This window comes from Melopsittacus undulatus, chromosome 17 (assembly GCF_012275295.1).
Source record: "Melopsittacus undulatus isolate bMelUnd1 chromosome 17, bMelUnd1.mat.Z, whole genome shotgun sequence".
NCBI lineage: Eukaryota > Metazoa > Chordata > Aves > Psittaciformes > Psittaculidae > Melopsittacus > Melopsittacus undulatus.
Window position 1 is genome coordinate 1,256,195 of NC_047543.1, and position 13,569 is coordinate 1,269,763.

General features: G+C 57.1%; 2 protein-coding genes across 2 annotated transcripts; both read left to right on the forward strand.

The window, feature by feature from the left end:
- Nucleotides 1-2,605: 2,605 nt before the first annotated feature.
- On the forward strand, nt 2,606-6,139 carry CD79B (CD79b molecule). The gene is made up of 6 exons (XM_034070291.1): nt 2,606-2,672; nt 4,174-4,212; nt 4,676-4,981; nt 5,201-5,319; nt 5,558-5,599; nt 6,023-6,139. The coding sequence occupies exons 1-6, from the start codon at nt 2,606-2,608 to the stop codon at nt 6,119-6,121; spliced, it is 672 nt and encodes a 223-aa protein (XP_033926182.1). The 3' UTR covers nt 6,122-6,139.
- A 3,141-nt stretch (nt 6,140-9,280) lies between these two features.
- LOC101878541 (somatotropin) lies at nt 9,281-12,909 on the forward strand. Its single transcript, XM_005140292.2, has 5 exons — nt 9,281-9,337; nt 10,037-10,200; nt 10,784-10,900; nt 11,239-11,400; nt 12,617-12,909. The coding sequence occupies exons 1-5, from the start codon at nt 9,328-9,330 to the stop codon at nt 12,815-12,817; spliced, it is 654 nt and encodes a 217-aa protein (XP_005140349.2). The 5' UTR covers nt 9,281-9,327; the 3' UTR covers nt 12,818-12,909.
- Nucleotides 12,910-13,569: the final 660 nt, after the last annotated feature.

Below are 13,569 nucleotides of genomic sequence, written 5' to 3' on the forward strand. Positions count from 1 at the left end.
CCTCCAAAAGGGGAATAAAACCCTGTTGAGATCAAAGCCAACGTGAACCAAAACCTCTTCCAGATAAAACAAGGGCTGCTTCTTAAAGCCAAAGGGTCTGTCTTTTTGTATCGTTGTAGAATGAGTTCTGCTCGGGCTGCTTTGGTGCTGAGCCCCATGTTCAGGCTGGCCAGGAGCGGTGCTGAGCTCGCTTTGCATCCACATGCTGTCGGCTGCGTGGCAGAGCCGGGGTTGCTCTGTTCATCTCATAGTGTTGTTATTCCATTTTCATGTTGCATAGGGTGATGCTCCCTGGAATAGGAGCCTGAGCTGCTTGCAATGGTGTTTGCATGGGAAGCATCCATGGCACAGCAGTTTCCAGCCCGGACTGTGGCTCACAATCGATGCTGCTTGTACGTTTGTGTTGTCAGTGATGGGAAAAGTGCCCAAGAGCAGGATCTGTGTGAGATAAAGCCTTTTTCTTTGTACATTTCTTAAAATAAACACCTGTAAATGGTCTATTATTACAATGCAAACTGCATTGGTGTGTGTTAGAAGGTGAATGTCCCCCTGCCTTTGCTCCAGGGCAGATACAGGGAGCCCCTGGGCAGGCCTTGGCTGCCATCCTCAGCAGGACATGGTGGTCCCATCCTGCACAAAAAGCCCCCCCTGGGCTGCCTCCCTCACACCTCCAACCCAGGGCAGATGCCAGAGTTGATTCACACCAGGTTGGATGGGGCTTGGAGCAACCTGCTCTGATGGAAGGTGTCCCTGCCCTCACTCTAGCACCCATAGGAGATGCTGCTTCAGGCTCAACCAAGGAGAGAGGGATGAGCTTGGAAGAGGTGTGGACCCCCTGAGCTGCCCCATGGCCATGCAGGAGCAGCTCATCACCATGGGGAGAATGCGGTGATGGATGAAGGAGGTTTCTGCATCAATGTGTGGCTGGAGCAGGATGTGACCCAGGACCTGCTGACGTCCCCATGGCCATGGCACAGCCTCACTACTGTGTTCTTGCCCTGCCTGGAACACCTCATCCCAGAGTTGGCATCATTTGAATGAGAGCATCATGGTATGAGGGCTGGAGGGAGGAGGGGGCACTGCTCACTGTCCCTGTCCTCTCACAGCGGGGGAAAGGACAGCACTGGAACCCAAGCCCTGACGAATAGGAATGGGCTGGTGAATTGTGCAGCTGCCTGGCAGCAGCAGTGCTCTGCCCACAGGGCTTTGTCTGGCCATGGGCTGTGTGCTGGTGGCCCTGGGGAAGGACATGGGACCACCAGCTCCCCTACCACTGGGTACTGCAAGCATGGGGACTTCAAGGCAAGACCAAGGCTGCCTGGACCAGGCACCAAGGAGCCTGCAGGCTGTGCAGGATCAATCTGTCTGTCACAGCTCCCATCTCCAGCTGGGGTCTGATGAGAACCTCTGGGCACGGAGCATCCCCTTTTGCCTTGCAGGCTGTCGCAGGAGGCTGTGCTGCTCCAGCAGGACCAGGGGTGACGGCAGCAGAACCCATGCACAGGATGACGCAGAAGCTCTGCCAGGAGGCACCTCTCCCATCATCTCTTCACCCCTCCTGGGCCCAGCTTTTCTCTAGAACCCTTTATGTCTCCTCGCTTCACGTCCCCTGCACACCAGGTGAGGCTCAGGCTGGTTCCCAGCAGCTCTGGTTGCTCAGAACAGGCAAACCCCCCCTAGAAGTGCAGCAGCAGCAGCAGATCTGGGGAGGCCCCAGGCAGGGAGCTGGGCTCTGGGGACCAGCACTGCTGCAGAAGGACCTGAGGGTGTTTGTCACTGGGAGGCACAGTTCAGTGCTCACAGCATAGGGGATAACCATGTCCTGGGACAGAGCTCGCCTTGGGCTGTCACCCTCTGCTTCCCCAGGGCCTGCCCATCTCCAAAGGACTCATGAAGAAGGGTCTCGGTTGTGGCAAACAGGGTACGGGGAAGGAGCAGGCAGGGCTGGGACCCAGGGAGGTGATGCCTCACATTGGCCACCCCTCTCCAGTCCCAGATTTCACCCTTCCGGAAGGGTGGATGCAGGGATGGGAGGTAGGGCACTGATCCCACTGATCCCACTGATCCCACTGATCCCACTGATCCCATAACGAGCACAAGCGTTCCCTCTTCCCACCTTATTCCTGCTCCAAATGGGCCAGCATCAACCCCTGCCCATCACCTGCAGCACTAAATGCCCCAGGGGGATCTCTCCTTGCCATGGAGCTGGGATGTGGCAGTGCCAATGGTCACATCCTGCTCCCTGGGCCCATCCCCTGTGCTCAGCCCAGGTTTTGCATCACCGAGTGCTCTGCAGATGGGCTCATCTCCAGTTCTGCTCCAGACCCATCCCAGTCATTGCTGCCTTCGCGGTGAGCACAGTGCAGGGACACGAGGCTGGATGGTGCCCAGGGCGCAGGCGCCGGATGCCCCAATGTCTGTGTCACATTCAAAACCATCCCCAAGGGGAAAGTCCCCATTGAGGAGCATTTACATGAGCAGGAAAGAGGTTGTCTCTCCTAGCAGCAGCTCTGCCATTTTTAGGTGCTAGCCGGGCGGACCGGGTGCTGTGGTCCACAGGACCCAGAGCCAGGACTGGATGTGTCCCTGCTGTTGGCAGTGAGAGATGGCTGAGTTCTGCAGCAGGCTCTGGGTGCTGCAGCTGAACCTCTGGGTGATGGCTCTGCTCACAGGTAGGTGCTCAGCACAGGGTGTGTGTGTGCACCAGCACTGCCCCTTGCCTGGTGCAATGAGGGCTTCACCCAGCTCTGCTCAACATGCACTGAACCCCAGTTCCAGGGGCTGCTTCCCGTTGGGTGCAGGGATGGGACCCTTCGGGCAGCCCCTTGGCTTTGGCTGGAGCTCAGCTGGAGCTGTGGGTGCAGCTGGCAGGAAAGAGGAAGGGTTGGTGGGTGGTTTGCATCATTCCTTGCTCTCAGGTCAGCACATCCCTGAGGCCACGGCCAAGCCCCATCCCTTTGCTTCATGGGGCTCAGTGCCAGAGAGAGAAGGAGAAATGGGAGGAAAAAGGCTTTTTGGGCTGATCTGTGGGCCCTGTGTGAACATCCCTGTGCTGTTCCCATTTGCATCCCCTGCACAGATTGGAATCCCAGGGTTTCATCCTGGCTCCCCTATTGGCTTTGAGGGAGGACAGGGGAAGCTCAGCTCACCCACGGCTGCAATGGAAACCATAGAACCCCAACCTGGTTTGGGTTGAAGGCACCTTAAAGCTCATCCAGCTCCAACCCCTTACCATGGACAGGACCTTCTGGGGATTGAGGGGTGGGAGGGTTCTTGGGGGGAGGGACTAGCCTGGCCTGCACTTGGAACCCCCATGTGTGGGGCTGGCAGCAGGGACGTGCACCCAGCACATCCCACACGAGGAGCATCTCCCAGCTCAGAAGGAGATGAAATGGGGCTGGAGGGGCAGTTCCACTGCAGGGATGTGGGTGCTGGAGGTGAACAGCAGGGACTTGGAGGAGGTCCCTGTGTGCTCCTGCTTGGGGAAGGGAGGGAGGCAGCAGGGTGGGAGGGTTGGGGCAAAGGCATCGAATCTTCTTCCTTTCTTCTCCCCTTTCAGGGGTGGTGCAGCCCCCCCCTCCCCACAGCCTCCCCAGGGCAGGGTTTGGCCAACCTTGGTCGCATGGATGGAGCTGGGCACTGAAGCGCTGCAGTAAACAGGGCTGGTGCTTCCTGCCCAGCTGCAGCAAGAGGAACTGAGGCACAGGGGCACCCATGGGTGCTGGGGGGTCCCCACCTCACCCCAGTTCCTGCACTGCAGGTGCCACATCTCCATCCAGACTCATCCCGGGGGGGGGTGCATGGCTCCAGTGGGTGAGAACCCCCCCCCCAGCCATCCCAGGGCTGCAAGGACAGGGAAGTTCCAGCAGGGAAACCCTTTCTGGTGTACATGAAGAGGTGTGAGGCTGCCTGGGGGGTGTCGGGTGTGGGGATGTTAACAGCAAGGGCAGGTTTCATTGGGATGTCAGCTGAAAGCAGCTTAGAGAAGATGCAGGAAATGGATGGAAATAGGAGGGTTTGTACCCAGTCCTGCACTGACCAGTGTCCTGGGCTGATGGTCCCAAGCCCTCCATGGGCACGGAGTGGGCACGAAGGACCACGGTATGTGCCATCCCATGTGGGACACCGGCACAGGCTTGTCCTCTATCTCAGGGCCTGTCTCCTGTCTTGCAGGTGGGATCTCAGCAGACAACAGCACCTGGAACAGCACAGGTAACCTCCAGGCTCTATCCCCACATGTCCCTCCCATTCCCACTGGGATGCCATGTAAGGGGTGGGAGTTGTCCCATCACCCATTGGCCTTCTCCATCGCTGCAGCCTCCTCAGTGGTGTCCCCCAGCCCTGCTCCCTCTGCAGAGCCACATCTGTTCCAGGCACTCACATCTCCTCCCTGTGCCCACAGAGCACATTGTGTGAGCAGGCACTGGAGCCATCCCAGTGTCTGTGTCCTTCCCACCCAGAGTGGGTTCAGCAGGAGCTCTGCAACCCAAAATACCCTCGAAACCCCCAAAACAGCAACATCACAAGTGCTCAGATCACCAGAGCTGAGCTGACTGCTCAAACCCAGCATAACCCATAGCAACTGATGTGGGAGATGCTCGGGGGGGTCTCATGGCAGCCAGCTGCCCCCACAGCAGGGTCCCTGCTCTCCATGCCCCCCCCTTGTCCCCAGCAGACAGCGGGTGCATCACAGTGAGGCAGTATCCGCGCTTTGTGGGGGCCAAGAAGAACACTCCCATCCAGTTCATCTGCTACTTCGAGGAGCCCCACAGCATCCAGTGGTACAAGCAGACAGAGGGCGGTGACTTCTATGCACTGAGTACCAGCAGCCCCCGGTACAGCATCGAGACGACAGAGAACTTCACCAGCTTCAGCATCTCCAGCATCACCTACGAGGACAACGGCATCTACGTCTGTGACAGGAAGAACCTCACAGCAGAGCAGCAGCTGCATGACTGTGGGACACAGCTCAAGGTCCTCAGTGAGTGGGAGCTCCCCATCCTCTTTGCACCCCAAGCCATGCTCCTTCTCCCCCCCTTTCCCCCTCCATGGTGAGTGGTGGGTCCTGCCCACAGTGTCTCACCCCAGGGCTGGTCCCTGATGGTCGTTTGCAATGCTCTGGTCACCCCTGTCCCCCCCCCCTGCTCTCACTGACACCTGGAGGTGGAGCTTGGAGCTATCCCTGTGCTGTTGCTCCCAGGTCACAGTAACATCCGGCAGGTGCAGAGCAGGAACACCTTGAAGGATGCCATCATCATCATCCAGTCCATCCTGCTCGTCGTCTTCATCAGCATCCCCATACTCCTCTTCCTCAATAACGTAAGTGACAGCATCTCCAGCAGCAGGGATGTCCCCACAGTGCTCACAGAGCATCCCAGGCAGGACACTGCTGTGGACAGGGCTGGGTTCAGGGTGCTCCATGGGAGCGTGGCTGCCTCAAGTGGGAAAACGAGCACCTAAACCAGAGTGGGACCGCATGGAAGTGGGGGGACGAGGCTGGGGAGAGGGGAGGGGGGCTCCTGGTGGCTGCTGACACCCAACCTGTGACTCTCCACAGGGTGAAGGCAAGGAAAGCCTGGAGGAGGATCACACCTATGAGGTAATGCTGCATTCATTAGAGAGGTACCTCTGCAGTATCAGCCTGAGCCCTGACAGAGCCTCGTGCCTCTGCTGGTGTCCGAGGGGCACCACCAGCCCCTGCAGGGCACAGCAGGACGTTTTCCTTCCCTGTTGCACATCAGCTGTAAAGAGCTGCTCATAAAACCCAGCTGTGCTCTGAGCACATCCAGCATCTCCCTCCATCCCCTCTCAGCAGCTGCCCCTGGACATGGGTCCCAAAGGGTTCACAAACCATGTAGCCGAGGCCCTCGGTGCTGTGGTTTGATGGTGGCCTTGGCAGTGCTGGGGAATGGCTGTGCTGGATGAGCTGGAAGGTCTTTTCCAGCCGGGTTGATGCCATGGTTCTATGTGCTGTGGGTGGAACCATGGCCCCTGCCACGTCTCAGCCCCTCTCTTGCTGCAGGGCCTGGAGGTGGAGCAGATGGCCACCTACGAGGACATCACCCCCTTCCGGGACGTGAAGGCCAAGTGGACAGTTGGGGAGCACCCAGGAGAAGAGTGAGGGGTCCTGCACCCAGCGCCAGCATCCACAGGGGCCGGCCCCAGCTCCTGCCCTGGACTGCAGCTCTGACGGGTGCCTGGATCCAGGCTGTGATCCCTGGTTACAAACCACCTCCGGCATCCCTGCACAGAGCCCAGGCCCTGCTACACCCCTAAAGTCCCTGTAGAAGTTAGGAGCCACCTGCAAACCCCCCAGTACCAACCTGGCCCCAAGCCCCAGCCCCCCCCCAGCACTGAGCTCCTGCATGGGCAATGCCACACAAGCCCCACAGTGGGGGGGTCTCCTCCAGCCCCACCATCACTGGGAAGGACAGCATGGTCACTGTGTGCTGCAAGGACCCTCCTGGCTGTGAGAGCCCACAGCAGCCCAGGTGAGCATCCCCATGTGAGCATCCCCAGGGTGAGCATCCCCATGTGAGCATCCCTAGGGTGAGCATCCCCAGGTGAGCATCCCCAGGGTGAGCATCCCCATGTGAGCATCCCCAGGGTGAGCATCCCCAAGGTGAGCATCCCCAGGTGAGCATCCCTAGGGTGAGCATCCCCAGGTGAGCATCCCTAGGGTGAGCATCCCTAGGGTGAGCATCCCTAGGGTGAGCATCCCTAGGTGAGCATCCCCAGGGTGAGCATCCCCATGTGAGCATCCCCAGGGTGAGCATCCCCAAGGTGAGCATCCCCAGGTGAGCATCCCTAGGGTGAGCATCCCCAGGTGAGCATCCCCAGGGTGAGCATCCCCAGGGTGAGCATCCCCAGGGTGAGCATCCCCAGGTGAGCATCCCCAGGGTGAGCATCCCAGGGTGAGCATCCCCAGGTGAGCATCCCCAGGTGAGCAGCCCCAGGTGAGCAGCCCCAGGTGAGCAGCCCCAGGGTGAGCATCCCCATGTGAGCATCCCCAGGTGAGCATCCCCAGGTGGATGATGGAAGAGGATTTGGGGCCACCGGTAGTTTTCCAGCCATGGCTGTGCCCAGCAGCTGTTGGAGGTGAAGGATCCTCCAAACCCACCTCATGCTCCCCAAAGGCTACAGGAAAAGGTGGGGACGCAGCTCTCAAGAGCTGGCCTGTGCCATGAAGATGTCCTCGCACTGAGGGACCCGTGCGACCTCCAAACCGATGGGACAGATGTGCTCTGTGGGACACAACTGCCCAACTGCTGTTTGAGCCCTAATAAAGGTCATGGGTAATTCCCATCCTGCTCCCTCCCACCGTGCCCAGTCTGTGCCTGTCCCACAGCCCTGGTGCCAGTGCCCTGGGAGTAAGGAGCAGCTTCCCATGGGTCCAGCTCAGCTGGAACCCAAACCTCACCCCCTGAGGGCCCTGAGCGCAGGAGGGGGCAGAGCCAAGAGCAGCCACAGACTTCTCCACAGCCAACATGTGGGAAGCTGCTTCACTTGTTCAGATGCTGCTGCTGATGCTCAGGGTAAGGCAGACACGGGACCACCCTGAAGAGAACTGAGGGGTTTTTCCTGTCCCAGAGAAGAAAAGGGGCTTGGAAAAGCACAGAGTGTCACACTGCGTTCTGAGATGCTGCTTTGGGCCACAGATGAAACACTAAAACAGGCCGAGCTGGTATCTGAGAGCTGCTGATGCAACTGTAATTGTGCCAGTGGCCTGTGTGTGCCCAGCCCAGCACTTCCCAGTGGCACTACTTTCAACACAGCACTTCTGCCTCGTTTAATGCCCAGAGATGATTGGGAACAAACCAAGCCTCAAGGGCCCTGCACAGGCTGGACCATCCTGGTTGCATCATGGATCATTGCTTGGCTCCAACCCTGCAATTGGACCTAGAGGAGCTTTAAGGTCCCTTCCAGCCCAAACCAGGCTGGGATTCTGTGATTTAGCACTGAGAGAGCAGCAGGGCAGCAAGTGATGGGCAGGACTCGGGTGCTGGTGCTGCACCAATGCAGCTGCAGTGGTAGAGCATCATCATGCAGAGGCAGCGGAGGCAGTGCTGGGCTGGGGTACCCGCTGCCCTGTGCTCCTCTGACCAATATTGACATATTTAAACAGGATCTGGAGGAGAAAAACACCCCCAGATGTTGGTGGCTATTGGGTGACGGGACACCTGATAGCTGCAGGACCCACTGTTCCCTCTGCGCCAGGGACTGACATTTACCCTGCGAGAGCTCCACGTCTGCAGCGAGCAAACACCCGGGGGCTTCTTGGAACAGGCCACGCTCTGCGGGCATGTTTATTAACACCCTCTGCCCAGGGATGATGCTGCCTCCGGGAAACCGGAGCTGTGCCAGGGGCACAGGAAATCCAGGGCCTGGAGGAGCCACATCACCATGAGCAGGGAACCATCCCTGAGCCCAGGGCAAAGGCCTGAACCAGCCTGGTTGGAGAGGCAACCGGTGCCTCTTGTGGAGGAAAAGTGCTTTAAGCCTCGCCTGGAGTTGCCCATCCCAGGTTCTGTCTTGGTTTGCTCAAACGCAGGGGTAGGTGTGCTTGTGACCTCTTCCCCATGTCCCCTTCCCACCTCCTCTTCCCCATCTCCCTACCTCCTTTCCACACCAGCCCCCTCTCAATCACAGCTATTTCATGCTTGCATCGCAGACAAGAGCAGGAAGATGCTCTTAACAACATCTTCTCCTTGCTTTGTCCAGCTGAGGACAAGAAACCCCATGGAGTTCTGGCAGCTGGATTTGCAGCAGGCAGGCTGGAAGTTGGCTATGAGAGCAGTTTATCACCCCACACAGACCAGGTCACCAGTATGATCCACTGAACCTTTATGGTTTTGGTGGAAATGGAAAGAAAGGACTTGGCAGCACAGGATTCCCCTCATTGATAACATCCATCCCTGCTCATGATGCAGGGGAAAAGGTCCCACCTGCTCCAAGTCAGATCTCCCAGTGCTGCAGGCAGGGGAACCAGGTGGGCACAGCAAGCTGCCCCATGTGAAAGCACTGATGTGATTTTGGGATGGGTCTTCCTATGATGGAGAAATCTTTATTTGTGATAAACAGCAGAATATGGCAAACAACGTCCCCAACCTTTCCATCCCTGTATAAATGACTGTGATTAGGGAGCACCAGTGTGAACACTTGTGCATTTATGCACACAGAAGACACAGATATGTTGTTGTGATTATGACACACGTATACATTTTAAACAGACCCCTGCTATATAAGGGATGGCTCCGCAGTGGCCTTCATCAGCCTGCAAGAAAGGAGGGAACCTTCACCATCAACTGAGCAACGACCCAGGCAGAAATGGCTCCAGGTACATTCCTTTATTTCAGTTTTGAAGGATCTGTTCCAGGGAGAGCTGAGAGCAGCTCCAGTGCCTAAAGGGGCTGCAGGAAACCTGGAGAGGGGCCTGGGACAAGGGATGTAGGGACAGGCCAAGGGGAATGGCTTGAACCTGCCCGAGGGGAGACTGAGCTGAGCTCTGAGGCAGAAGCTGTTCCCTGTGAGGGTGCTGAGGCGCTGACACAGGGTGCCCAGAGCAGCTGTGGCTGCCCCATCCCCTGGATGAGAGATGATGGTGAAGATGATGATGATGATGATGATGATGATGATGGTGGTACTGTGCTGTGCTATACACACTCAGTGCCAGCCTTAAATGAAAATGTGGAGACTTATAAATCAATGAAAAACGATACTTTTCCCCACATTGCCACTTTAATCCAGGAATTAACTCAGGTAGTCTCTGGCTTAAACTGGACCAGGAGAGGGTGGAGAAGATGAAGAACAAGGTCAAGACGCAGTTATAATAGTTATCATTAAGATAAGTTGGCAGGAATATTTAAACCCACATTCTGAGCTCAAAGTGGGGATCAGGATGATGTCCGATGGATGGCACAGGCTGAAAACCTTTAGGGCAGCATGGGCAGAAGAGGCTGGGGCTCAGTTGCCAAGGGCCAGCTCCTTAGCAGTCACTAAAGGGCTGCTGACACCTCAGCTCTCTGCTCTGCTGCAGGGTCCTGCCTGTCTCCTCTCTTCCTTGCTGTGATCACCCTGGGACTGCAGTGGCCTCAGGAAGCTGCCACCTTCCCGGCCATGCCCCTTTCCAACCTGTTTGCCAACGCTGTGCTGAGGGCTCAGCACCTTCACCTCCTGGCTGCTGAGACATACAAAGAGTTCGTAAGTTCGGTGGCCTCCGGGCACCTCCTCCATGTTAACTTGATGGCTCCAGGACTGTGTCACTCCCTAGAGCCAAAGACCTTTCAGGCACCAGCTCTTGCTGAGAAAGGGTCTCAATAGGACAGGACAGGCTCTGCCCCAGCTCGGATCCTGCACAGCCTCCTCGGGGCTGTCTGTGCCCATGTCCGGACCTGCTGCACCAGCCGAGGGCTCTCAGAGACCCTGCAGCAGTGGGAGATGGCACAGATGCTTTGCAGGACTCTGTGTCAGTCTCCTTTGACCCTGGGTGAGTCTGAGAGCTTAAAGCTCTGCAGCTCCTGCTGCTGCCAGGAGCAAGAGCTGTCCTTGGGGGTGATGGGATCCATGGGGAACCCTCAGCACCTCAGCTGAGTGTGAGCAAGGCCTTTAGGTCCAGTAGCCTTTGGGCCAGCACAGAAACTGCTGCTCCCTGCCTGCCAACCCTGTCCACAGACACCTCTCCTTGCAAAGAGTAACTGCAAGCTGGCCCTGAGCAGAGCTTGGGCAAGTGCCTCTTGTCTTCAACCAGTACAGAGGCAACAGCCTCGTGTTTGGGTCTGTGCAGGAACGCACCTACATCCCAGAGGACCAGAGACATGCCAACAAGAACTCCCAGGCAGCCTTTTGTTACTCGGAAACCATCCCTGCTCCCACCGGGAAGGATGATGCTCAGCAGAAATCCGTGAGTGCTCCTCCCCATACAGCCCAGGCCTGTGTGAAGAGCTCAGCTGTGCCTCATTGCAGGGACAGAGCTTCCCTCTGGGAGCCCTTCACTGCTTCACCATTTAAACCCTGCATGAAGCAGGAAAGGCTCTTGTGTGTTATGCCATAAATCCCATTCCCACCCCAAGAGTGAGGAACGAGCTGTTGTCTGCACAGAGCGGGTCTGGGTGATGCACCTCAGCTTGCGAGTTCCCCTGTACCTGCAGGAGCAGTGGCACATCCCTGGGTCACCCCTGGGCTGGTTCAGAGGGCTCATAGGGAATGCCTCAGCTTTGAGCCTGTCTTTCCTTAATCCAGGACATGGAGCTGCTTCGGTTCTCCCTGGTTCTCATCCAGTCCTGGCTGACCCCGGTGCAATACCTAAGCAAGGTGTTCACCAACAACCTGGTTTTTGGCACCTCAGACAGAGTGTATGAGAAACTAAAGGACCTGGAAGAGGGGATCCAAGCTCTGATGAGGGTAAGTCACAGCAGGTAGCATGACTACGGAGTAACAAAGACCTTCCAGACACGGAGCACACACCTCCCACTGTGCACACCAGTGACATCCTTTGGACTTCATTTACCTTACAATGCTGAGATCATGCCACCCCACTGCATTCAGTTCGTCACTGGGGAGTCCAAGGAACCCCAACCGAAAGGGTAATAGCACTGCTGTTGCCGTTTGGATAGCAGATTACAACAGGCCAGACCCAGTCTTTCCAAACCCAGCACCAAAGAATGCTTGGTTGCTTAAATCTTCTGTACAGTCAGCAACAGAGTTTGCTGCATCCCCAGGCAAAATGCTCCAAAATGGAGTGAATTTTGCATTTAGACTTGTGCCACTGTATAAAACAACCCATCCCAGTAGGTACAGGTGAAGCCCATGCTCTTTCACATGAATACAGACACCTGGCAAGTGATGTCCTCCAAGGGTCACTCTTCACTTTTGCTCTGCTGTTTTAAGTGAAATTGCTTATTATCACCCAGTTTCACTTACTCTACAACTAATTTACCTGCCAGTGCATGGAGCCAGAGCTCTGAGACCTGCATTTGTGAGGAATGAGGCTGGGCAATTACTCAGCACCTTCTAGCATCTAAATAACTGAGAGTCAGGTCCTGGGAGCAGAGGTCTCCTGTCCTGGCATTCAGCTGGAGCAAGTAGGTGTATGTATGAGTTTCACTTCCAGGCTTTGCTCTCCATTTGACACGTGAAAGGGGTACACAAACTAGACAAATAACCACACTTCATCCATTTATAACACCGTTTACTTAACCAAAGGTGTCTGTTTGCTGTGTCAGGGGGTGGGCAAAGCAGGGCAGGAGAGGCAGATCTGTCACCTCTGGATGCACGTGGCTGGGGTCTGGGTTCAAGCTTTTGTCACTGCAAAAGTGGGAGGAAAGAGAGTTATTTCCCTGGTTCCCCATCTCCTTGGCAAGAGTAACCACAGAGACTCGCAGCTCTCCCCTTGTTTTAAGACCCCAAAAGGTCCATTCTTTCCTCCCTGCAGCCTTGTGCCCAGCTCCCTTCTCCCTACCAGCAACTTGTATAGCATCCCCCTGCACAACTGCCCTGCCTGTAAGCATGTAAGAGCATGTTTGAAATAAGACTGGGGAGGGAAGCCCCCATCCAGGAGCCTCATCAATGGGTCCCTTGGAGGATGCTGATGCCCCAGCACCTCTCCATCCTCCCGCAGGAGCTGGAGGAGCGGAGCCCGCGGGGTCCCCAGCTCCTCAAACCCACCTACGACAAGTTCGACATCCACCTTCGCACCGAGGACGCGCTGCTGAAGAACTACAGCTTGTTGTCCTGCTTCAAGAAGGACCTGCACAAGGTGGAGACCTACCTGAAGGTGATGAAGTGCCGGCGCTACGGGGAGGGGAACTGCACCCTCTGAGCCCGGGGCCGGCTCCCCCCCTGCTGCTGCCCCTCGCTGGCCGCGGCTGCCCCGCTCCCTGTTAGCATCAGCGGAGAATAAACGCTTCTGCCGACACGAGTCTGGTCCATGGGGGTGCGGGAGGAGCTGCCGCAGGGGCAGCAGGAGGGGGTGTCAGGGAGCTGCTGGGTGCACGGCTGCATCCCGGCTCCAGTACAGTGTGTTCTGGGGCTGGACAGGGTCCGGGAGCTGCTCTGGCACCTGCAGCGCTCTGAGGGTGTGCGAGGTTGGAGGAGGAATGGACTCCCTTGAGTTGGAGCCTGTTGCCATGCAAACGGAGCAGGAGATGCCCAGCAGCTCACCAGGGTCTGTGTGTGACATCAACACTTCCAGGTGTCCCTTGGAAGTGACACTGCTGTTTCCAAGCCAATGCATGGCACCTGAAGCTTTCCCCACGTCCGAGCAACCAGCTCCAGTGGCAGGGATCATCCTATGTCACAATGGGGACGCTCCCAGGCCTGGCCCCATTGTGACATGTGAGGTGTTCCAGGCTGTATCTGCCCAGCAGGGCCAGCAGCAGCCCCAGCCTTGTTGGGTGCAGAGCTCCTGGTTTGGATCCAAGCCTTGAGCCTTCTGTGGTACCAAATCTCCTGCTTTACCAAACCTCCTGCGGTACCAAACCTCCTGTGGTACCGAACCCCCTGCGGTACCAAACCCCCTGCGGTACCGAACCCCCTGCGGTACCGAACCCCCTGCGGTACCGAACGTGCTCA

Excerpts from the sequence above, each read along its gene's own strand:
- CD79B (XM_034070291.1), top strand. The coding sequence starts at position 2,606 with ATGGCTGAGTTCTGCAGCAGGCTCTGGGTGCTGCAGCTGAACCTCTGG. Across the intron at positions 4,213-4,675 it reads CAGCACCTGGAACAGCACAG|ACAGCGGGTGCATCACAGTG; the intron begins GTAACCTCCAGG and ends TGTCCCCAGCAG. Across the intron at positions 5,320-5,557 it reads TACTCCTCTTCCTCAATAAC|GGTGAAGGCAAGGAAAGCCT; the intron begins GTAAGTGACAGC and ends GACTCTCCACAG.
- LOC101878541 (XM_005140292.2), top strand. Across the intron at positions 10,901-11,238 it reads ATGATGCTCAGCAGAAATCC|GACATGGAGCTGCTTCGGTT; the intron begins GTGAGTGCTCCT and ends TCCTTAATCCAG. Across the intron at positions 11,401-12,616 it reads GGATCCAAGCTCTGATGAGG|GAGCTGGAGGAGCGGAGCCC; the intron begins GTAAGTCACAGC and ends ATCCTCCCGCAG.